The sequence below is a fragment of the Cyanistes caeruleus genome, chromosome 10 (genome assembly GCF_971803275.1).
Source record: "Cyanistes caeruleus chromosome 10, bCyaCae1.hap1.1, whole genome shotgun sequence".
Taxonomy (NCBI): Eukaryota; Metazoa; Chordata; class Aves; order Passeriformes; family Paridae; genus Cyanistes; species Cyanistes caeruleus.
In genome coordinates, this window is record NC_141710.1 from 20,520,958 (window position 1) to 20,544,771 (window position 23,814).

Here is a 23,814-nt window from a genome sequence, read left to right on the forward strand (position 1 = left end):
GTCCCTGAGACTCATCCCTTGGTTAAACAGCCAGTTGCTGATTTTTTGAGGTGGTCTGTGACAAAAAGATTAAGGTGCTTCTTTCATTTGTTTTCTCCTTTCCTTTTCAGCTTTCACAGCTTTTCCAAATGCAGTTTGAATGATGGTTAGTCTGGGTTTCCAGACTAAGCACAAGTCCTCTGGCTCATGTTTCTTGGACCCGAGGCACAGATCAAAAAACAACATTTAAATAAATGTTGCCTTGCTCAAGTATTGCTCAGCATTGGCAGGAAGTTCCCTCTAGGTAAAGTCACAGGAATACAACAAATTCATCCCATAAACCCCTGTGACTGGCCACAGCCATGCACTGCTGCCTTTCCTCTTGTCTTTGTTCTTCTTCCCCATGCCAATGAGGAGCGAGTCACTGGGTTACAGTAATTGCAGGGAAAACAAAACTGGAAGTGCTGTAGCAGCCCACAAAAGTGATGTGAGGGTTGAAACATCTGTTTGCAAAGCACCCCTCATCCCAAGAACACCTCTGCCACCCTGCTCTCCAATGGCAATTCCATTTCTAAAACCCACCTGTTGTGGGCAGCTGCACTGTCCCACTGGACTGAGTCAGGATTCCTCCACCTAACTCCCATTTCTTTAGATTCTGAGTCAGGGCAACTCAAAGCCCTCACAAAGCAGCTGTCAGCAAGATTTGCTTTCTGGTGCTGCTGTAATTAACAATTTCATTTCAAAACACATAGCCAGAAAAGCTCTACATGCCTTTGCCACAAATAAACCTTTGCAATCAATATGACCACTTCTGAACCAAAATAAGAAATCAAATAAAATCCAAATAACAATGACATTTAATGAAAAAAAATTACAATTTAAGACATACTAGGGATGGCACATCTGGAGTGTACTTCATTCGTGCCACCCTTCAAAACAATTTGCAAAATATTTCCAGTATAATTTACCTCTTTAGATACATATGCAAAATATACTTGTCATTGCAGGGAAAAAAACATATTTAAAGATAAATTTAGGACTTGCACTTCAAAGGTAATTAACATATGGATAACATTAATGATCATATTGGTGACAGTACTTTTCAGTTAAAAGGCAGCAGGTGATCACAGGCATGTGAAAGCAGAGGTGAAATGTATTAGCCAGAAAATCACTGAAAGGTGTTTCTGTATTTTATCTTTTGTGCTCAGAGCACGGACAGGGATGTGCCCCAGGGCCAAGATACCACCCACATTCCTGATGGAGAAAAAACATCTTGATGGGCAAAGGTGGTTTCTGTGAAGGTGAAACAGTGCAAGTCTCTCTCTCTCCCATGGCTGGTTATCAGCCAGAACTACACAAGTCCCACGGTCACTTGGAGCATCCCAGCCAGGACCTTCTTCCAGGGACTTACTGTGACAGCTCACACCAAAACCCCTCGTCAGGCTCTGCCTCATGAGAAATTAAGACCTTCAACATAAGAAGACCCTGAAACTATTTTTTACTTCCTTCACTGCTGTTTTCTTCACACCACGAGTTCTGGGCTGTGCAGATTAAGCCATCGCTTATGTCCCAGGAACATGAAGCTGTGCCCAGTTCTCCCCAGTTACCCCAGAACATTTTAAACACTGGGGCTCTGTTTACTGAGCTGTACCTGGAGGTAACACACCAAAGCTGCTCTGTACATCAGGCAACAGCAAAATGGCTCCACTTAATGCCACTGACATTATGAGGCCAACACAGTACACAGGGGTTTCATTAACTACACCAGCACCAAAAATGTTTCCTGGCAAAAACAATAGTTAGGTCTCTGAATCTTTATCGCCCCCATGAATTGTCTTGCATTTTTCATGTTATTTTTGATAATTCATTAGTTCACAGTAGCACTCAAAAACAGCCTGGAGAGGAACAAAGACACAGTTGCAAAGAAAGCACTACCTTATACATATTTTTTAGAGTTTAATTAGCACAGCGTAAGAGTTTAATTAGCATGGCATATCTCATTTCCCTAATTTGGATTTATCTGGAATTCACCTGACAGCAAAAGAAAGCACAGGAAGGAGAAAGCACACAGATGAAGTGCACTGCAAATTGCACAGCCAGAGGTGTCACAGATGAAATAAAAGATCTAACTGTGAATGAGCTGTTCTGTTTCAGGTGCTCTGGAGAAGTGTCCACTTGTGATGTCTAATCCAGACAGACATGGAAAGAAGGATCAGCTGTACTTCACTGCCTTTGTTTCCACAGTGACAGAACGGATACACAGCAGTTACACGTGCATCAAAACCTCAGACAGGAATGAGGCAGATGAACAAACCACTTAACGTGTACTTGACTGAAAACCTTGATGGACAGTCCTGGAATTGGCTTAGAAAGATTCATCTTCTGACTTTATCTCATCTCCAGATAATGGTTAAGAGCAGCTAGCTCAGAAGCAAGCATGGGTGAACAGAATTGTAACTTTTTAAAGGTTAGTACAGTTAAAAATAGTGATTAACCACAGAAAGAACACAAATCACTCCAATAAAATAATGATGTTCTATATACTCCCTTAGGGGAGAAAACAGCCCATTACAGCCCTTAATTTTGACTCAGCCTTTACTAAAGTGCACCTGACACATCACCATAGGGTGTAATTCAATACAGTAGAAAGAACAGCACAGTGGATTTTCAAAAGCATTTCCATTATGCTATCAATTTAACAATATTAAATCCAGACCATTTCCTTACCTGCTTGTATTCAGATTCTCTTCCAACCAGTACCTGCAGAACATAACCAACAGGGTCTCCCTTCATGGGTGGGACCATTTCCCAGGTAACTTCACAGGAGTTTCCTCCCAGCTGTGTCACTCGAGGGGCTACAATAAAAGGAAATGTTATTAATGTTTAATATAAAGACTGCACTGAAATCTTTTTTTATGAGCACTGTAATATATACCAGAACATTTTAAAAAGGATAGAGCTCCTCTTACCTGTCCACTCTGTGAGCTGCTACAAAGGAGGAGTGGATTTAGAGAAAACTTTCAAAACTTAATTGCAGTGCTGTGCACTGATCTTTTCAAAGCAGAAGCCAGTGCACAAATTACACATGCATTCATAAAAGCAGCAGTTCTGTGAGGTTCTGAGCAAACATCTGTTCCACTGGAGATGTCTGCACATCCCTCCCATGCTAAATGCCATTGAAAGAGAAGAATAATATCAAACATTTCATTCAGGAAAAACAGAAGGAATGTGAGAAGCTAAAGAATCTTCTGTATCAGAGATGAAGTCCAGCCTGGGAAGCAAAAGGACAAGCATAGTTTTCAATACTTGGACTTTAACTCTGGACCTGACACCCACTTGATCAGACCTGCTATTTCTAGCCAGACTCAGACTAGAGCTCACTAGAACTCCAGAGAAATTCCATTACTCAGGTTACAAGGCTGCTGTCCTTGGCAGAGGCTCTCTCAGCAGCTCAAAGCTAAGGGATGCTTTGCCTTGACCCATGGCAAGCTCACAGGTGAGCATAGCAGAGCACAGACAGGGGCAGCACATTTTTATGTACAACAAAGCATTTGCCACTGGAAGGCATGAAAAAAACTGCAACAGCATTGAGGGTCCACCAACCTCTTTACCATGCAGAGCCAGCAAGCACAATGCCAAAAAAAGAATAAAACTGAGAAACAAGAGTGCTGAACACTTGTATCAGGTGGTTAACATGTGCACGTGCAAGGACATGAGCTTGTTAAAGGCAATCTAGATCCCCAGCCCTACAAAAATAGACAACAGGAGGGTCTACCAAAGAAACAAATGCTGCTGCATACATTACACAAATTTTAGACTGATTTGTTGCTTCCCAAGAGGAACATATGAATCATGAAGGCCCAAATGTAATCAATATCCATTTACTTCTCTCTGCACATCTGCTAGTGTTGAGAGACTGATAATAGACCCCTTCATCTTAGCTGACAACAACAATCTCAATTATTTTTCCTTCTCCTTCCATCCCTCACTTCAATACATGTAGATTTTTGTTTGACACTTACAAAACACTGCCATTAACAACAAAGCTATTCTAGGGTTGGCATCACTAAGAGAGTAATTAGGAGAGTTTATAGGAGAACAAACACTTTCTTCTGATAGATAAAAAGCCAAACTAAGTTTATCAAATAAATTCCTTTGTATTTCTCTGAGCACAGAAGGGCATCAACACTATCATTTTGCATCAGACCACTCCTCCCCATGGCCTCACTTCCTCTCAGCAGTGTTCACAGTTCTGTCATGCCCTTTTTCTCTGTCACAGCCGGTGCTCTGTCAGGTACCCGAGGTCCCAGCCCACGCACAACCTGGTATTTGCACCATTGATACTCATCCTGATGCTCAGCCCAGGGGATGAGTCACATTTAACAGGGATTCAACAAGCAGACTGGGAGTTCAAAACAAAGATCTAGGTGAGGTGAACTGAATAAAATGGATTTTTAGCTGACAAAACGCAAGTGTGACTACAGTGCATGGGTCATGCCTGGGCAGCACATCTCACACCTGTGTAAAGGTGTGAACCAGGACAACTCACCCCTGGCTAAGCATCCTTACACTCAACCACACAGGTAATTTTTGCTGGAGAGTGTTGTTCTCCTTGGGGGTTACTCAGAGCAGCTGACCTAGCAGGGAAAGGCACCCCCATCAGTGTTCTCCCCTCTCTACATATCTGGTTACTAGGTGTCAATATCACCAAAGCCAGATTTTAAATACAGAGAACCAAACAAAACCTCTGACAAGCTGGCAGTTGTTGTTTCTCTCAGAAAATCACAGGGCTTCACAGGGAAGACTTCAGCACCCAGGAGAAAAGGTGCATTTGATTTCAGCTCAGCTTATCTGACAGCCCATAGAGCAAACCCACTGCCTTTGTAACAGGCCAAAGAAGGACTAATTAGGCCTAGAACAAAAGGCCTAATTACGTGAAGTTTTATAATGAAATATCTTTCACTGTGGTTTTTACTTTTGCTTCTTCCTTCCTTCCTTCCTCCTCCTCCTCAGGAGCATAATTACTTAGGACAAAATTTACACACAGTAAAAGACATTTCGTTATAAAACTTCATTTAATTAGGCCTTTAGTTCTCCTAGTGGAACACATGCTGAGTTCTAAGTCTAGTGCTCTATATGTGAAATATCATAATTAATTTTAGACATTAAAGGAAAAATAAACCCTGAAGGTCTACACTTCTGAACTGATCACATGCACAACAGAAAATACTGAACTTTACTAAAGCTTAAATTGGTAGGTACACACACACACACACACTGCAGCTGTTAGATCCCTTGTATAAATGCTGTGATAATCCAGGGCAATGCCCTAGGTAAACATGATTAATAACAGCATTTTAAGTTTTTTATTGCAACGGAGGCTGGCATAACCTTTATATTGCTTGTGTGATTTTTTGGGTGGTAATTTAGCTTCCCACCATTAAGTAACTTCACAACTCAAGAGAAACCTGCAGTCAGCACAAACTGGCTCTTCACATGTGTTATTACATACTTATGGTTAACCCTTACAGCCTCCCCTCATACTTAGAAATTACATAAATATTTACACGTTTTTTACACTTAAAAAACCCTACTAACATACCTTTGATTGCAGGTGGGACTGACTTAGTTGTGCAGAAGGTACAGATTTCTGAAAAAGGTCCCTCCCCAGCATCATTGACCGCCTGTATTCTGAACGAGTAGCAGGTGGATTCCGTCAGCCTCTGTATCTTGTACGTGTGACTTGGTCCCCTATAAATTGGGATAAACCTGAAACAATAAAAATGGGAGTATGTAGTTACAGTGGACTGGCACTGACATTTCTGGCTATTGCACTTAGCAGCTCGAAGTATCCATCTTGTGAAAACTGGCACCATGTGCCCTGCAGGGCTGTTAAACACATGTATAAAAATGTCACATTAATAACACACAGATGATGATGAGGAGGCCAGGGAAAGCAGAAGTTCACTGTCCCTTTTGAAGCTACTATTACCTTGCAAAATGATTACATGAGTTATCAGTATCCCCACTACCATGGAATCCAAATGGATGCAGCCTGTGTCCTGCTACAATACACCATGTGTGCTGCTGGTTTACATGTATGATGAAAACACAATGAATACGACTCTAATTGATAAAAAATTGACTCTTCAATGGATTTGGACTTTATTGGCACATTAAGACACAAAGATTGTCTTGCAGTCATCTGTGTCATCCTCCAAAACATTCCCACTGAAAGACTAAACAAGAGCACACACAAACTTGTCCAACAATGCAATACTGAACAAAATCAATTGCACTTAAAAAGAAAGTATACAGTTGCTAAAGAGAATCTGACTTCTATTTTCTATTGCTCTGCTCAGATAAATGCTTTTCACTAACAGCTGTATGCCAGCCAGCAATTTCTAGCTAAGCCCATGACCCCCAGGAGCTGAGAACAGTGGGGATGAAAGCAAATAAAGAGGAAGCACCCAGACTGTGCATCCATCCACTCAGCCTCCACCAGGGAACAACGTCTTGCACATAATAGTCCTGGCCTTGGAGAACAGAAAATTTGTTGTGTAGGATCACAGGCTATTTTTTGATTATTTAGTACCCTTATTGAAGTATCTTAACAATTTCAGAAGGTTTTAAATCACCAGGAAGCCAAGAGATATTTTTCTTTGACCTCCCTATCTAGGTGCTAGCTTTATCCTTTGGCTTTGCATGAGATACAAGGTACAACCAATTTGAACATATGAAAGAAACTGTCACCAGCTCTCAGAGACAGAAATCAATTTGTATTACATTATGATTGCAATCCACATAAGTACAAACAGAGATCAAGAATAATCTGTAATAAAAGGAAATATTCAAGTAATTCAAATTGCTGGAAACATACTCTGAGGACTAACGTGACTTACCACCCCCACTGAGTTTTAGTGAGACCCACACCTTGACAGGAAACTAAAGATCTGTGCTCACAAGTTCTTAAGAGGAGAGTTTAGAGCCAGTTTCCAAAGAACTATTTTCTTAACCTTATGCTTACCCAGTTTAACAACTCTCTGCTATCCCACATTTCTGAGGCATATAAAGCAGCCACAGCACGTTTCAAAAGACTGACACAAACCCATGCTCGTGGAATAAAATTTCCTGAGATTCAACAAGTGATGAGCAAAGAACATACTCAGGGCCGCATTAAGACTCAAGAGACAAGATCCTCTCCCTCTGCACTTCTTGTAGCTCAATCAACCACTGCAGTACTCACAGGAGTGCAGAGATTTGTCTCTGACCCTGATCCAAGGGCAACAGAGAGCAAAAAAGATGCAATGCCTATTTTAGACTAAAGATCTCTTTGCCATCGTCTGTGGAGTTAGGTGAGCAAGGAGGATAAATGTATCTTCCCAACTAACAGACAAGCACACCCTCACTCCAGGCTGGGCTTTAGGTACATTTCCAATCATTCATATGGCCAGTAGTGATGTTTCAAATGACTTTTTCACCCTTTGGATATGTCTAAGGTCACTAACACTTCCTAACACTGAAAAAGTGATCTAGAAAAACATTTGAGCTTCTTCTGTCATTTGTGAACTGGATTAATACTTTCAGTTCTGTTAATACCAATACTCCCATCCAGTTCCCATTTCCACTTGTTTCTACTTCTCTGTCTCAAAAAACATCCAAGGAAAGCAAGAACTGCTACAGAGAAGCTTACACCACACGACTGTAATGGAAGCACACTTAAAACTTGTGAGATTTGACCATCTTTGAAGAAAGAGGGCTTCCAATTTTGAAAGAAGAAAGGCTGATGGCCAAGCCAATCAAATTCAATTGCTGCTGGGCTTTACTGTGACACTAATACTTTGTGTTTGAAGATGCAGATGATGTAAGGCACATAATGAAAAGCAAAGACTAGCTTCAAAATACTTGTGGTTTTTTGGTAAGGTAGTATTTTCCTCATGTGTAAAGTAGGTGTTTCATCATCCTCCAGGATTATTTCTGTTGTTTTTAAAAACACTGTAGTTAATCAATGTAGGTGGCTATAGGTATGGAGCAAAACTTTTTCACTCTCCTGGGCTTTCTGCTGGAAGACCACAATGAACTTAAATTTGAGTCAATCAGTGTAACTGCACATTGCTAATGTGATGTAGCATATTAAAAATTACCTGAACTAAGGTAACACATTCATATTATTGCAATTTCATTTTTAAGATCTAAATCTAATCTAAAAAGCACATTTGAACATGAGCTGTGGAGCTTTGCCTTCTTGGCAAGCCTGTTATTGTTCACCATGCTTCATCCAGGCCTCATTCCACACACTGCCTCGAGAACAAGTCAGCTCTGAGCTTGTTTGCAAGAACAAGCTCTTATGCACTGAAAAGCTGACTTAATCTGTGCATGGAAACCTTCCCTGTCCTCTGTCTCCCTCTCACCTTCTTCAAAACAAGACAATTTCAGATCTCAGAGGTTGCCCAGATGAATTCAAAAGGCAATAAGCTACATACCTCAACTGGCACCACTCTTTTGGAAAATTCAGCCTCTGTGGCTACTGGCATTCTCAATACAACTGTATTTATTTTTTTAAAGTTTGCACCATCCACAATTAAACCTGATTTATTCCAGTTTTCCATGCTGCAGTGTTGCCTCTCCTCTCCACTAAATTAACAGCAGATACCAAAAAGAAAGCAACTTTCTCCAGGGATGGAGACACTCTCCAGAGGCTAATTCTCCCTCAGGTCCCAGAGAGATCCCAATTCTCCCTTCCCAGACATTCTCACAACAGTCACAGATTATTCATTTACCTGCACCCAGCAGAGGAGAGAGAACATCATGTCCTACAGCAATTGTTAGGGAGACACCACTGCTGTTAGTTTTTCATCAATACCCTTTTATTCCCAGCAAAGATCATCTTGGAAGTATTTTGCATGTCGCAGCTATTTTGTTTCCTCCACTTCAGTCACTTCCAGTCAAGCAGAAGAATATGAATGTACTTGCTCTACCTCTGCTCATTAATTCCCAGCACATTTTGAGCAGCAGGTTCCCTTTCAATCGCTTGTGTTTTGTTTGTATTTTGGTAACCTGCTGGTTCTTACAAGAATTTCATTTGAAAGAAATTCTACTGTACAGCACTAAGAAAGATGGCAATTTTGGGGGGAGGCACAAAGGCTGAAAGAGCCACCTGAATGATTCTGTTGCTGCCTCTCAAAATACATGGTCAGATGTCAGGATTTTGGCTGGAGAACAATCATTAATACAGCACCAGTCTGTCCTGGTGATCTGAGACCTGGGGTGTTAGAGGTTAACATCAGCACACAAAGGCAACTGCCCAATTAGAAACTGAAATGCAAGAATTTCACAAAACAACAGCTCTTTCAATATTATTAATGCTACATCACGTTATCTACACATTTACTGCCCCCACCTACTTTCTTAGGCTGTTCCTCTGATTTGGTTGCAGAACATTATCAAACACTCACTGATCTATGTGATTCCCTCTCTCTACCTGCAGCTCCCTGTACTGTGGGTGGCAACAAGGAAAGCAAAGCTTCAAGCCAAAACCCAATTCAGAGATGCAAAGTCAATGCACAATTTTTAAAATTTCTGCTGTATTTGAAAACATTCTCTTCAGAGAGAAAAGTTTCACATCTGCAGCATCTCTAATCCCCACATCCATCACTATTCCTAGAACCAGTACCAGTGTACCAGTGACCCAATCTTGTCAGCTTTGGGGCACTTTTCCAAGCCATTATTTGGGATCTCCTTCTGCAGGCAGGTACTGAGGGAATGTAAACATATAACAAGAGTTCTCCAAAAGAGTTCTGTGCTCCCACAACCTCTCCCAACTCTGGCTTCTGGTCCTAAAATGAGGTGTGGACCAAACAGGTGGGATGCAGTGGCCCCTTTGACCTGAAGATCTGCTTTCTGGAAGACTCCTTTTGGAAAGTTTTATCTATAATACATATTATCTGTATTATAATGTATGCTCATCACTGCCAATATTTTTGTTTGCATGAATAACAACAGTAACAACAGGGCCCAGTGAAGGAAACAGTTCCTTCCTTGTACTTCGAAAAGCAAAACTAAGTGAAGAACAGAAAAAGGCAGGAAGAGAAGTGATAACAGTCAGATGGGAAGAGTTTGGTTTTCTTCCCTGAATTATCTAGCACATCTGCAGGCAAGACAAAGGGCACTTGCTACCAAAAATTGATTTTTAGCCTGTTTCTACTAGATTACCTTTCATCTGCTGCTGAATTTGAATTTGTAACCCATATTTACAACAGACAGTCACTTGTCAGATGTCTGGAATTATTTTGAATTGAAGTATTTCAGCCTACAGAAGCTCCCCCATAGCACATAAAATTGCTTTTTTGGGAAGGAACATCTGGGCACATTCAGGAGGAATGGAAGACAGAACAGCAAAGTGCCTGACTGCAGATTCCTGTGCGTAGCCACATCTGGGGGAAAAGGATCAGGCAGGGAGGACAACACTGAGCACAGTTTTAATGGGAGTTAACAGCATTTGAATGGAAGATGTGGGAGAGATCAAGAAGAGCACCCAGTGGCCTCTTGAAATTATACAGTCAGGAGGAAGTAGATGATGAGGCAGCTACAACATCTTGTCAATAATCAACAGCAGATAAATAAGAGTGAATTTAAAGCTAAAACCAAAAGAGAACAAGCACAGTTCAGAGCAGCAAACCAATATTCTCACAGCACTACATGTATTTATCTTCCCTGTGCAGTATTAGAGCCACTTTCCCAGTGTGGCAGAAACTAAGAGCGTTTATGGGCCTTCAAATGATGCTCACTGAGCACATTGTGTCCAAGCTGCTGCTGTGACAGCCCCAGGAACCTGGGCAGAGCTGGAGAAGGGAGCCAAGCTCAGCCTCTGCTTCACCAATGTCACCAAAGTGAAGCTGGAACCTAAAAAAGTGCACGACCAAAACTGGCCAGCGTGATCCTGCTGCATTAAGCTGAGCCTCCATTATACTTTAGAGATTAAATATTAGAGCCATTACTCTAATCAAGGTGTTAGTTTTCTTATAAAGTTGTTACAGATGCGCAGAAAATAGTTTTTATTACAGTGAGAATTTCAGGTCTAGATGCTGCTCTTATTTATGATCTGCTGTCTGGAATATTCAGTTACCCATGAAGTCTGAAGTACCTGCAGATGTGCACAGATGAAAATAAAGAAGAAAATTTAATTTCTTACCATAGCAGGGATTTTTTGAATATACTTATGGAGGATCTTACTCTCTGTCTCTCTTCCTAACAGCTGAAACACCTCATCTCACACATTTAATGGGGTTTTCTCCGGCTTCACTTTATCTCAAATAATGATATAAATACAGTTAACTCACACCTATTACAAGCAGGTTTACTTCTGCTTCCAGGAAAAAGATGAAATGCATTAACAACTTAACTCTCTTACACTTGGGAAGAGTTCTCCCTCTCCTTTTTCATTTGCAAAGCCCCCAGTATCCAATCAGAATGCTGCTAATATAAATATTACTATTATTAATAGCAATACCCACCTACACAGTGCAGAAATATGAACATGGGTTAGCTTGAAAACTTTCCTGAACACTGACTTTCTATCTAGCCAGGCTTGCAGTGGAAACTGTAGCATGTCATCTGTCTTGGTGTTCATGCTTAATTTCCTTTCATCACTGTTTTACCCAATATGAAAATAATTTTTTCCTGCAGGTTTTTGCAGGGATACGTTAACTTATCTGATTTTGTATTTTAATACAATTTCACAAGCCAGTAGGACTGATACATAACAGTAATTGCTGTTAAAATGGGTGTAAATTGTCTTGATCAAATCAGGAGTGTAAACAATTTTTTTAATTAGACTGCTTGAAACTTGCAGTAACCAGGGAATGATTATGCAAAAGTCATCAGGCAAGGGCAGCACATTCAGCAACTCGTCCCTCTGTGTTTCTATTCTACCTTCAAGTTAAAGCAGAGCAAACACCCATGTTGAGGCTCATGTGTTCAACCCACCAACTGAAGACAACAGAAGTGTGGGACAATTGTCAATGATCCTTACATTGTATTTTTAAAGAGTATGTTTAGGATGTGTCTTACTCAACCTTACCAATAACTCTCCCTTAAAATGTAATTACACATGTATATATTGATTGTGATTCTGCACACACACAAAAATCACACAATTTACCTCTACTGCAATATAGAGTCATCTAAAATAAACACAAGCAACTGATGAATGACCCACTACTAATTTGTTTGCTAATTCTCCCTTTCAGACTGGATATTGTGAACATTTTAAGACACTAAGAGGTATAATTAGTTGTGGGAACAACTCAAGATTAATTACCAGTACAGCAGGGAAAAAATAAAAACCATTAATTACGTTCATTTGTTCCACAGAGGGAAAAATCCATAGTATTCTGGAAAGTAGTGCAATTTGATTAACATAAATTTCTTGACATTACCTCAATTAGAAAATGAAGTTAAAAAAAATGTTTATTTTAAAAAGAAAGGAATTTCACAGTCCTCCTTACATAAAGGTCACTTACTCTCAACTAACGTTTCTATGTACTGAGCTTTCCAGAAACAGATTTTTCCTCATTTCCACTCAGTGCTACCCATAATTGAAAGGACAAGTGATGCTAATTTCATCTTCCTAAATGTCACACCCCGAAGAGCTAATGGGAGCTAACGCAGGTACATCTCTGATGTGCACACCTCTTCAAGCCCTTACACTAATCAGTGCCAGAAGATTTCCAAGTATTTTGCTTCACAGGTCTTGCAATCAATGAAACATTTGGTCTCCAACAACTGGCCTGTTAAACCTCATTACAGAAAGGAAAAGTTGAAAACAATCCTTAATGACCAGGACACACTGGAGAGCACTGTCTGACTATCATTACATAAAACCAGGGCCAGTCTTTACCAAAGGGCCATTAAAGCTATTGGGTCAGGATGGGCCTTGCTGATTATTTCCTTTTCTTAAAAGAACTCCATTATATTTCTGCTTGTGAAAATGCTTCAACAGCATTTTAAAGGTAACTTCTATTTTAAACCAAAGAAAGGACCACTGTAATAGTGAATTGAGGGATTTCAATATAAAGCTGTTACCAGTTACTTCAGATGTCTCAGGGAATACAGTAACAATGTTCTCTGAAAGACCAGGGATGAGACACAGATCACTTTTCAGTTAGCCATGTTTTTAAACCACAACCTTTTTCCCTAAATTAAGTATCATCTCTTCTCCCAACAGAGGGGATAGCATGGCACATTTCTACAACTCTTTCAAACCATAAAATACTCCAAAACATCTTTCTGGATCATTTATTCTGTGTCATTTTTTCACCAGAGACTGGCTTCCCAGAGGGGTGGTCAGTCCCAGACCTGTCAGTGATTCAGAGGCATTTAGACAATGTCCTTAACAACACCCTTTAACTTGGCTAGCACTGAGCTGGCCAGGCAGTCACACTGCAGGGCTGCAGGTCCCTTCCAGCTAAAATATTCTGTTTATTTGCTCCCTCACATGTGCACAGTTTACTGTGCAATTGCAGAGGCCAGTGATGCTCAAAGAGCTGTATTCCAGTGTTTTCCACAAGCACACCCAGGGATGAGCAGCCCCTCAGTCCCAACAGGGTTTATTTAATGGGAATGACCTCAGAGAGGACTCCTGCCTCTACCAGCCCCTGCTCATCAGGGATGACATCTCTCCTGGATGGACAGAGCTGCTCCTTGCAGGGGCATCTCTCACTGTCATCAATGCACACAATGGAAAGCAAAACTGCCAGACAGGGAACCAATAAACAGATATTATGGCCAGGACCTGCCAGCTCCAGCTGCTCTCAAACACTCAAACCCAATCCTCTGCTGTGCCCACGCTGGGATGGATCCCTCAGCCCCAGCTCTGGTTCATTTCGGGCATTATCTGGGCTAATTGCTCCAAACCACCAAAGGGAGTCACTTCATGGAATGGCTCAGTTCAAGCAGGAGGAGACAGCACAATGTAGAGGAGCACTCTCTGCATCTCTGGGAGCTCATGTGGACTCTGAGTCAAATTCACAGCTAAGAAGATCCAGCAGAGAGTATCAAGTTCAAATGGCTCCCAATTAAAAGCTCGTAAGAGACCATTTGCAGTGGGAAAAGCTTGTGCAAAAGCAAAGGATTATGCTAAAGCTTTGTGTCACAGCAAAGGAGAAAAACCCTTCCTTGCCTGCTGTGAGGTAACATTTTATTCTTACAAGGAAGCTTACTGTTTTCCCCAGTATAAAGACAAGTTAAAAACAATTTACAGTTCTTCACTATCCTACCTGCAGTGCTACATGAAAGCAAAGCAAAGCAGCCTGCTGGATGTGTCTTTGGAGCTGACTGAATCCCAGGGTGCTGCAGGTGATGGGCTCCTGCCAAGCATCACTGCACTCAGGGAACTGTTTTTACCAGTCAGACTTTCAAATGGGTATTTATATTCATTGGACACCTCTCAGGATTAATACAGGGGAGCGTGTACCCTCTCTGCATCAGTACAGTTGAGATACTGGGAGGCATTAAGGCATTATTCATGGTGGGTTTATTACTTAAAATTACAGTTTTTGGGTCAGATCTTCAGCTGGCATAAACTCAGCAAAGCTCTATTTAAATTAAAGGAATTGTGCTAATTTACATGCAATTATGATTTGTGCTGAAAGTCTCTAAGGATTATCTACTTGATAAGTCACTTATTTTAGCTAATTGAAGTAGTTGAGAGTGTTTCTTAGTAAATTATGAACCATCTATGATATTTATTCATTGAAGACCTCAGACTGTTAGGCATCAATTGCATATTGTCTTTCTTTCCTTCTATATCTCATCACAATTTTGGAGCTACATTAGCAAATCTTCCCACAAAAAGTACACATGGGAAAACAGTTTTTGCTTGGCACTGACTGTTTAATTTAAACACAGATTTTATCTTTTTTTCTTGCACACTTTATTTCAAAATGATTGTGGAGCTACCAAGCAGATGCCAAGCTCATATTTTCAAATGCTCTAAAACATTGTAGCTATAAAATCAAGATCATCACACTGCCCAAAAAAACATTGCTCTGCTCAGTTTTACCTTACCTAGACCTCTGATTTGTAACCCTTGCCTTTATTAATACACACAGCAAGCTGGGTGCAGTATCTTTGTTTCATATATTCCAAAAGGTAAAGCATTGTGGCCATGAAACTTGATTTTAAATTTGCTGGCAGAGAGGAGAGGGTTTTGCTGTAATTTCACCAGTACAGGATTGATTTCTGCTAGACCTGGCAGCGTTAGGTTAATGGTTGGACTCAAAGATTTAGAGGTTTTTTCCCCAACCTTAATGATTCCATGATTCTGTATCACTTACAGCTTTGCTGCATTACTTGCTCAGACTACAGGCACAGAATGTCTATTAAAACAGTATTTTGTTCATACTGGTAAGGCACGAAGCAATCACGAAAACAGAATTTTTCTTTCACTCACAACTCTATTATGATGAACCAGAATTCTTTTTCATTACTACAAGAAAAATATTCATCTCTCTTACCTTTTGTTTCTGTCCTCTATCTGCAAGATATAGACCATGTCATCAGCAGAGTGAAGCTTGGAGCTGCTGTCTCCCCACTTCAGCTTCAGGCTCTGAGGCCCTGCTGCAGCACACTCCAGCCGTGGAGGTAAGGGTGGTAATGGCCTGGTTTTTGCTTTAATAAAGTGGCTAAAAGGTCCAGCTCCAATTTCATTGACAGCCTGGATCCTGATCCTAAAATGAACAGCAAGAAGAATGTTAAATGAAGTGCTTTCACAAGGTTCTTGATATAAACACATCCCAAGGGACAGGGGAGCCTTCTGGGACTGACTGCTCCAGCCCTGCCACAGTGCCCCACCCCAGCTCCCAGGACTTTTTGTGGCAAACTGGAAGGTCAACACAACAAGGATCATCCTGTTTAGGCTGTAAGAGGTGCAGTGAAGGTGTTAGAAATGCAGCAAGGCAGAGGGGAAGGTCTCAGGACCTGGTGACAGCCCCTTCAGCCACAGGCACAAGGGGCTGCAGCACAGGACAAGCACAGCCTGGAAAATATGAAGTGCCCAACCATGAGTAAATAAAAAGCAGAAGTGTGTTGTGGCTGTCTAACAGAGATCATGGACTAATTTAGGTGAACTCATTCAGGGAAAGCACTGCAATGAAACCCATCCCCATGTTGGCAAACACCCCTGAAGACCCAGAGCCCTGCTCTCTCAGAGTCTCACAAAGCTATTTAAGCACTATTTAAACACAGGAAACTCTGCTGAGATGAACTAATGGAGTAGGTTAAATCCACAAACTCCTACACTCTGCCACAAACTGCAGAAATGTTAACTGCCAGTGAACTGTCCATTAGGTCAAATAAATGCTAGACCCAAGTCACTCTCACAAGATGCACAAAAGCCCTCGAGCCATTTGAGGACATCAAGAAGAAAAGCAGAATGCCTGCCTGGTCACAGCAGCTTGAATTTGGAAATGTTCTTAAAACTGAGCCAGTCTTGTAAATTCTATTTCTCACTTAAGATAACGACTCCTGCTTTCTGCTTTGTTAATTTTCTCTTACCTGTCTGCACCTTAGTCTAACACTGACATGAGTGAGGAGTAGCAGTCTCTGACTATGGAAACATCAACAACACCAGAAGGCAAGTGGGAAATTTGCATTTCCAAACAGTTTTGAGGACTGTGTAAACAGAAACATTGGTACAGATGTGCCTAAAAGGTTTCAAAAGTTTGTTATATCAAAGACTAAATACAAAAAATCCGGATGGAGAAAATTAATTAAGTTTAAGATAGCTCAGCCTACTTTAGTTAGCTGGAGAGATGCCCTTCACTTTGGAAATCCTGTGCACAACAGCCTTGTATTTTCTCATGGGTAAAGACTCCTTACCAGAACTGTCTTTGCTTGGCAAAGCTACTTATTTTGACTGAAGAACATAAAGTGATGCAAGTTCACACAAACAACGTATGAAAAATTACTTTGCTTTGAAGAGCAAGTTTTCAGCTCTACAGTCAGGAAAAGAATATGGTAAAGGGATAGGGAAAAAAATCTCCAGAGAATACAGAATTAGAAGAAAACCCCAAAACCAGATTTTCTGCACTGCAAGAACGTGAAAGGTTACATTGTTAATAAACATACTGCAAAATAATGAGGTCTGATCTATTGATTAGTCAGCTAAAGCCACTGCACACTGAGAATGCAGTGTGTGCAGTCATTTGCAAATGTGTGCTTAAAACTTTATTTACTGACCCAGCCAAGAACAGGGACAACATATTGCTTGGTGTGGAACTGCATTTTCCCTTTGACCTTCCTTCTGGCTTCAGGAAATGCAACCTGACCACCTTCTAACACTACATTCCTCCTCTTCCTCCCTAAGGGTGGATGGCACAAAGATCTAGAGGGTGCCTCCTCTTCAACTGCTGCTTTCACCAAGCATTTCAGATAGAAAGAGCTTTTCCAGTATCTGAAGAAGTGTAATTAATATAACATCGATCTTACTTCATATTACGTTACCGGTTTGCTTTAGATTGGAGAGTCATTACATCAATATTTAATGGTATTTCCAATAGAAAAAACGAAGCCTGCCTGTATTTTCACTGGATTCTAGCAAGCCATCCATCAGCTTGTCCACATAAACAGTAACAGCTATACTACAAAATGCTACTGCTGCTTTTGTAGATTGATTTCAGCAGCATGCTCTATAGTGTATATCCTTTTGTTTTGTTTGGTATTAAAGTCCCAGGAACAACAAACTCTCCTCGAGCACTGTAACTTCAGATGGCTTCCAACTGGCAGCTACCACACCTGAAAACCAGCAGTGAAATCAATCTCTCCCCAGTATCACACTTTTTTAGATACACGCACGCACAGAAACCTGCACTTGTCTTGCTTTTGCCAGGTATTTGCACAAGGCAAAAATGTGTCTCTTCATTCATTTTCTTTCTTGCTTTCCTCTGCTGCACAGTGTTCTTGCTCCCCCCTTCTGACACACACAAATATGCACACACCCACCCCCATTCTGACTCTGGAGCACAGTAAGACTGATGGAAACTCTTAAGTGTTAAAATAGAGACAAGCATCTTTACAAAGAATGATGGCACTGGGAAAGCAGGAATTGATTTATTTGACTCTAACCTGGCTGATGTGGCCACTCTTTTCTGCTGATTGCACCACCATAAAGCTCTGTAAATTGCCACTATCATTCCCAGGGCCTGAGCTTCATCAGACACACACAAACAACTAATTTTGTGTTTCCTGTGCACATGGCAGTGCAACCCAAAGCCAGGTGTCACCTCCCTCTGAACCTCAGTGGTGCCTGCTCAATGGGCATCAGGCCTTGGGAAATCCAAAGGGAAGGGGAGAAGGGAGAAGGGAAACAGAAAAGGGAGAAAGGACCATGGGGAGAAGGGGGGAGAGCAGATGGTGGTGGGAGAGCACCTTGTGCTTTTTGGTGTCCTCTGCTCCAGCCTGTGACAGCTTTTCCAGCTGGGTGGCAGAGCCAGGGTGGGCAAGAAAACATCCACAATTAAGTGGAAACCAATTACTATTTACAGAACTGGTACTGGGGAAAAAAACCCAACCCTTTATCTTCATGTAAAAGTATAGTACATAGACAAGCAGAAATATTTGCAGTAAAAACACTTCCTGAATTCCTTTAAACTTTTCCACTAATGGTTTCTGAGTGAAAGTACCCCAAACATCCTCTTGGAAAGCAAGATGGTTTAACAATCTGACAATCACAATTTGACAATGAGTTTTTTGAAAATGTAAAGACTGTATTTAAGAATAGTGCCTAATTCTGCAGACCCTGGACCAATAATATTTGTATTCATTCTCACATTTTCCCACTACAACTTTTAAACATTTAGAAAGAAAAACCATAAATCAGACTAGGAAAATTTAGAAACCACAACATGATCTTTAACAGACCATTCTCTCTTAAAAGATTCTTGACCCAGGAAAATAAACACACTAAACAGGATGCTATTTTCAGATTGGTCACAAAATCCTTTGTATAGTATTCCATCAAACTGGAAAATCAACTTTTTAATTAATTTTAGAGTCTGACATGAGAAGACTTTGATTCCCTCGTTCCCATAAGAGGAATGCCACCAGTTGCAATACATGTGCCTGTGGAAACCTGTGGGAGTTAAAATGCCATGGACTTCCAAAGGGGAGGGGAAGCAGCATCCTCCACCATCAGCAGCAGCCTGCACATGGTGAACAGCAATCACACACTGCCCCACAAATCCCCACTCAAGACTCCTGGAAAGAAGATTGAGCTTTACACTCTGAAATATGTTTTGTTTTATAGCCTGCTTAAACTTTGCTAATTTGAGCACCCACATGAATTTTTCTCTCCATCTTGGATGACCTTTTACTTGACATGGTTTAAAAATCTAAACTATTTATAGAATTTTTTTCCTAAACCAAATTAAATGTTGCTATTAACACTTAATAATGTTACTATATATTTCTGTACACTGTGTAACTTCAGAGGAGAAGCAGCATTCGTAAAAATTGCAAGTTGTTTTGCAGTGAAGTATCTCAACAGAAGAACACAATTATCTATGGAATGTGTTAAGTGAAGCTTGGGAACAGAGTGTAATAGAAAATTGGTGTTTCTGTGACTGTTGAATACTTATTTATTGTGGAATATTTATTAACTCACTCCTAGTTACATCAGTTCACAGAAAACCAGGCCAAGTATATTACCCTATAATCTGAGTTTCCAGAGCTTCGTGGCTATGTCAATAAAGCAGAGAGACTGCAGAACTCAGACATATTTCTGCAGCTGCTTGCCAGCCAGGGGGTTTACACAGTGCTTTGGGGAGGCATCTGCTCCCTGCAGCAGCAGAGCTGGGCTGAGTCTGAGCTGGAATCCTCTTGGCTCAGCCCTATGATGGCCACTCACAGAGTGACAGAGGCTTCTTCCAGTTCCTCCTGCCTTAAATGCAGTTTGGGATGTAAATCCTTCTCATGGCATGCTGGTTGGATTTGCTGCTGAGACACAAAGCATCCAAGTTCTCAGCTTGGAGCCCATTTCTGCAGAGCCTGGAGCTTTTCTCTGTGTGTTCTTGGGCTGCTCCTGTTGGATGTGGCCATTCCCACAGAGAAGCTGGAAGCAAAGCAATGCCAGACCCAAGCTAACAGCTCCAACAGGGTGGACCCACATGGACAGGGTGGTTTCACAACCACCCCCTATCCAAAACAATTTAAATTTCCAATTTCGGACTTGCTGGATTCATAATAACCAAGATTTGCTTTCAATTTTGGTTTCCTAAAACCAAAAACATTGACAGTGGAATTCCAACTCAACTGAAACATATAAACCCTTTGCTGATTTACTTCAAATTCTGCTGAAACTCTGGCAAGGGAGTTCAGAGCCTCAAACCCAGTAGTACTTGGCTTGTTTAGTCTAGGAAAAATACCTTCACTGTTTTTAAACACAGCAGGGAATAAACACTTGAGAGGGAGAAGAGTAAGTTGTGTTAAACAAAACTGACACGACATGAAGACTCCTCAGTGGAGAAATGTAGAAAATAGGATCAGTGATGTTCTGAAACATTCTTCTGATTCAGTCAGGGAGGGCAGAAAATGCACCAACATTTAGCACACAGCCTGATAATCCTGTCAGGCAGACATTCTCTGATCAGAGACAGGTGTCAAGCATGCCCCAAGACATGCTTGAAGAAAAAATATCAATGAAAAAGTTAATGATCAAAACACTATGATAAATCTATTTTTGATTAGTAAAATAATAGTTCATACTACTGATGAGGTACATTTGCAATCCAACTGCTTTCATTTGTCTTCCCTTACAGGAATGAGATTAAGATTTGGGGGTTTTATCTTTGATTTTATTCAACAGAAGAGCTTTCCTACATTATTACTTCTGATCAGCCATCCACTGGTCTGTGCTCTTCATGTGGGGTAATTTTGGTAGGAATTTAGCCTTACAACAATATTTAGAACAGTTAATGCTTGTGGCTTTGGCTGTTTCATTTGGACCAGAGACAGGATGAACCCTTGACTAAAACTATGTGATTTAATATGGTGCTTTTTACAAAATAATGAAATAAGAATGCAAAAAAAGAAATCAGTCCAATCTCCATTTCTAAGCCTTGAAGAAGACATTTCCCTTAAGGAAGCTGCAGACAATCAAGAACCAGCTAAAAAAGAGACTGAAGTAAGACTTCAGTGAAGAATTTGAATGTCATGCTCTGTCATAAGTGAGTTGAAAAAAGTTCCCTTTTCAGCTTTTTTGGGTCTTGGTTGAACAAACATTTGAGGAGAAACCAGGGAATACAAGACTGCCCAAAGATGATGCATTTCCACAGCTGGGTGACCAATCCACACACAAACTCTTCAACTTTATAGGAATGATCTGTGAACAAGCAATGTGTGCTCCTCACTTTAAATAACTTCTAGTGTATGTATTTGTATCCTTGCTACAACAAGTTTCTTCTCTTGGGTACAGGATAAAACTTCAATTATGAACTTATCATTTACAAGACCTGTAGGATTGTGACCTTGAATACAAAGTAAAAAAAAAAAAGAAATGAAAAATGTTACAGCAAGTTTGTGACATATCTAATTTTAGAACTCTGTGATCAAATTTCAGTCTTTATTAGAACAGTACTTAAAATAGAATTTCTTTTGTCACATATTCTGTTGTATTTCTGTTCATTGCCTGCATGGAACCATTTTTCTTTCTTAATTAGCAATTAGGGAGAAAACATATAAGCCCAAACATTAAACTAATAACATTTTGGCAATGCCACTTAGTAATTTAGACTCTGAAGCAATATCAATTGGTTTTAAATTCAGATCATCTTTTCATTAATCTCCATATACCAGAGACAAAAAATAGCTGTAGCTATACAAATAAAAGTTCATTGTGTGAAAACTGCTAACCCTGCTCAGGGATCAATAACTTAATTTAATCCCTTGGAAAACTTGGCTACTTCTAAGTAGCTGAAAAAACATGAGATGTAACACTGTAATTTTATTTATTTCTTATTTTAAAAATTTATTTATTTTTAAATTTATTATTACCATTGTAACCTTACCTTAGCAGAGCAACTCAAAAAGGAGGAGAGGTCAGAGATAATGCAAGGAGAGGAGAAAAGAGGAAAAAAAGGTGGGAGAAGACAATATTTGAACACAAACTACCACAGTCTATTCCATCAAGGAATGACTGCAGATTCCTGTGCTGGCTGTTTGGGTTGTTGGTTTGCATTTTCAGCCACTCTCCATGGCACAAGCATCTCCAGAGTGAAGCTGAGCTGTGTGAGCTCCGTGCCCAGCGCCGCACTCACCGGTACGAGGTCTCGGGCAGCAACCCCTCGATGACGTGACTCGTCACGTTCCCCACGGGGATGCTGACGTCCCCCAGGTCGATGTTGTAGGATGTGATCTCAGCCCCGTTGTTGCTGGGCTCTTCCCAGCTCAGTACAAGGCACACAGAGGGTGAGGGCTGGCAGGAACCCACGTGCTCGTCCTCCAGCACGGACAGGGTGGAGACGGCATCAGGCACGGACGCGGGGATTCTGCAGGTCACCAGCTCGCTGTAGGGTCCAGCTCCAGCCTGGTTAATGGCCTGGGTGTGAAAACAAAAAATATTTACCAGTATTCTCCCTCACATGTGTATCTAGTTCATAATGATGAGCCTGGAAGAGCTGCATGAATTCTTCAGAGGCTATGCACTGCTGCCTTCCTCTCTAAAGCATGACTCAGACCTCTGCTATCCTAGGGAATTAGTATCTTGTCACTCGGGAATGTCTCAAAAACTGGAGAATATTTCTCTTTTCCCTAAGAGAGATTTAATAACCTTTTTATCAGTGGCAAAGTTTAGTTAGCAAGGGAAAATGTCACAGTCATGCTGCCAGTGGCTGGTGACATCGGCAAACTGGCTACCCAAAATTACTGAGCCACTCAGTACAAAGTCTCCAGTATACCACAGGAGCATTTTGCTTTATGCAAGCAAAATACTCCTACAGATAAGGGATATTTGGCTTGTTAAAAACTACCCTGGTTCCTAATTTGGAAAATGGATAATTGATTTCATGCTAAAAAGCTTCTGATATAAGAATATAGGACCTCAGCACAGCATTAAGCCTATGACTCAACATTTCCCCAGAATCACAGAATCATTAAAGTTGGAAAAGTCATAATTCACTACCAGAACACAACCAAACCACACAGCTCAGTATCTGCCACAAAAAAGGAGAGCAACAATTTATCAAGCTTTTCATCTTAAGCCGTAGATCCTGCATCCCAGTGGAAACCAAGTTTCAAAACCTGGCCCCATTCTGCTCATTAATTAGAGGCTGTTGTCTTTGGAAGCCCAACATTGCACAGTTGTGCTGGCCTGGGGTTTTATCAGCTGATGCTCAGCCAGTGGCAAAAGCTGTACCCATTGCACTGGAATTGCCTAGGGAATGACTGATGTAACCTCCTCAGGACTGTTATAAACTCAATCACAGAACCACGCAGGCTGGGACTGTGGGACTCATCTTCTCCAACTTGCTACTCCAGACAGGTCAGACAATGCAGATCAGGTTGCTCAGGCTTTTTTTCCAGTTGGATCTTGAAAAACTACAGTTATGTAGATTGCACAGCCCCTCTGGACCACTGTTTGACCCTTAATTGCCTGCACAGTAATATTTTTTTCCTTTATATCTCATCTGAACATCCCTATTTACACCTGGAGCCTTACATTTGGAAAAGTTAGCCCAGAGTCTCCCATCAGGTTAGAATTAATTGAAAAATCCAGGCTTACAATGTTGCCAGCAGGACTCTGATGGCAATGACAGGACACATCAAACAACTGTTTGATTTCTA

At 40.9% G+C, this 23,814-nt stretch overlaps 1 protein-coding gene across 2 annotated transcripts in view; it reads right to left on the reverse strand.

The window, feature by feature from the left end:
- The window catches only part of FNDC3B (fibronectin type III domain containing 3B), a 181,880-nt gene that overhangs the window by 5,085 nt on the left and 152,981 nt on the right, over positions 1-23,814 (reverse strand). For both annotated transcript variants that reach the window (XM_086843403.1, XM_086843404.1), the window contains exons 22-25: positions 22,290-22,570; positions 15,495-15,707; positions 5,582-5,748; positions 2,707-2,834 (exon numbers count right to left, since the gene is read on the reverse strand). In XM_086843403.1, the coding sequence (XP_086699529.1) occupies positions 2,707-2,834; positions 5,582-5,748; positions 15,495-15,707; positions 22,290-22,570 (789 nt within the window). The remainder of the gene's footprint in view (positions 1-2,706; positions 2,835-5,581; positions 5,749-15,494; positions 15,708-22,289; positions 22,571-23,814) is intronic.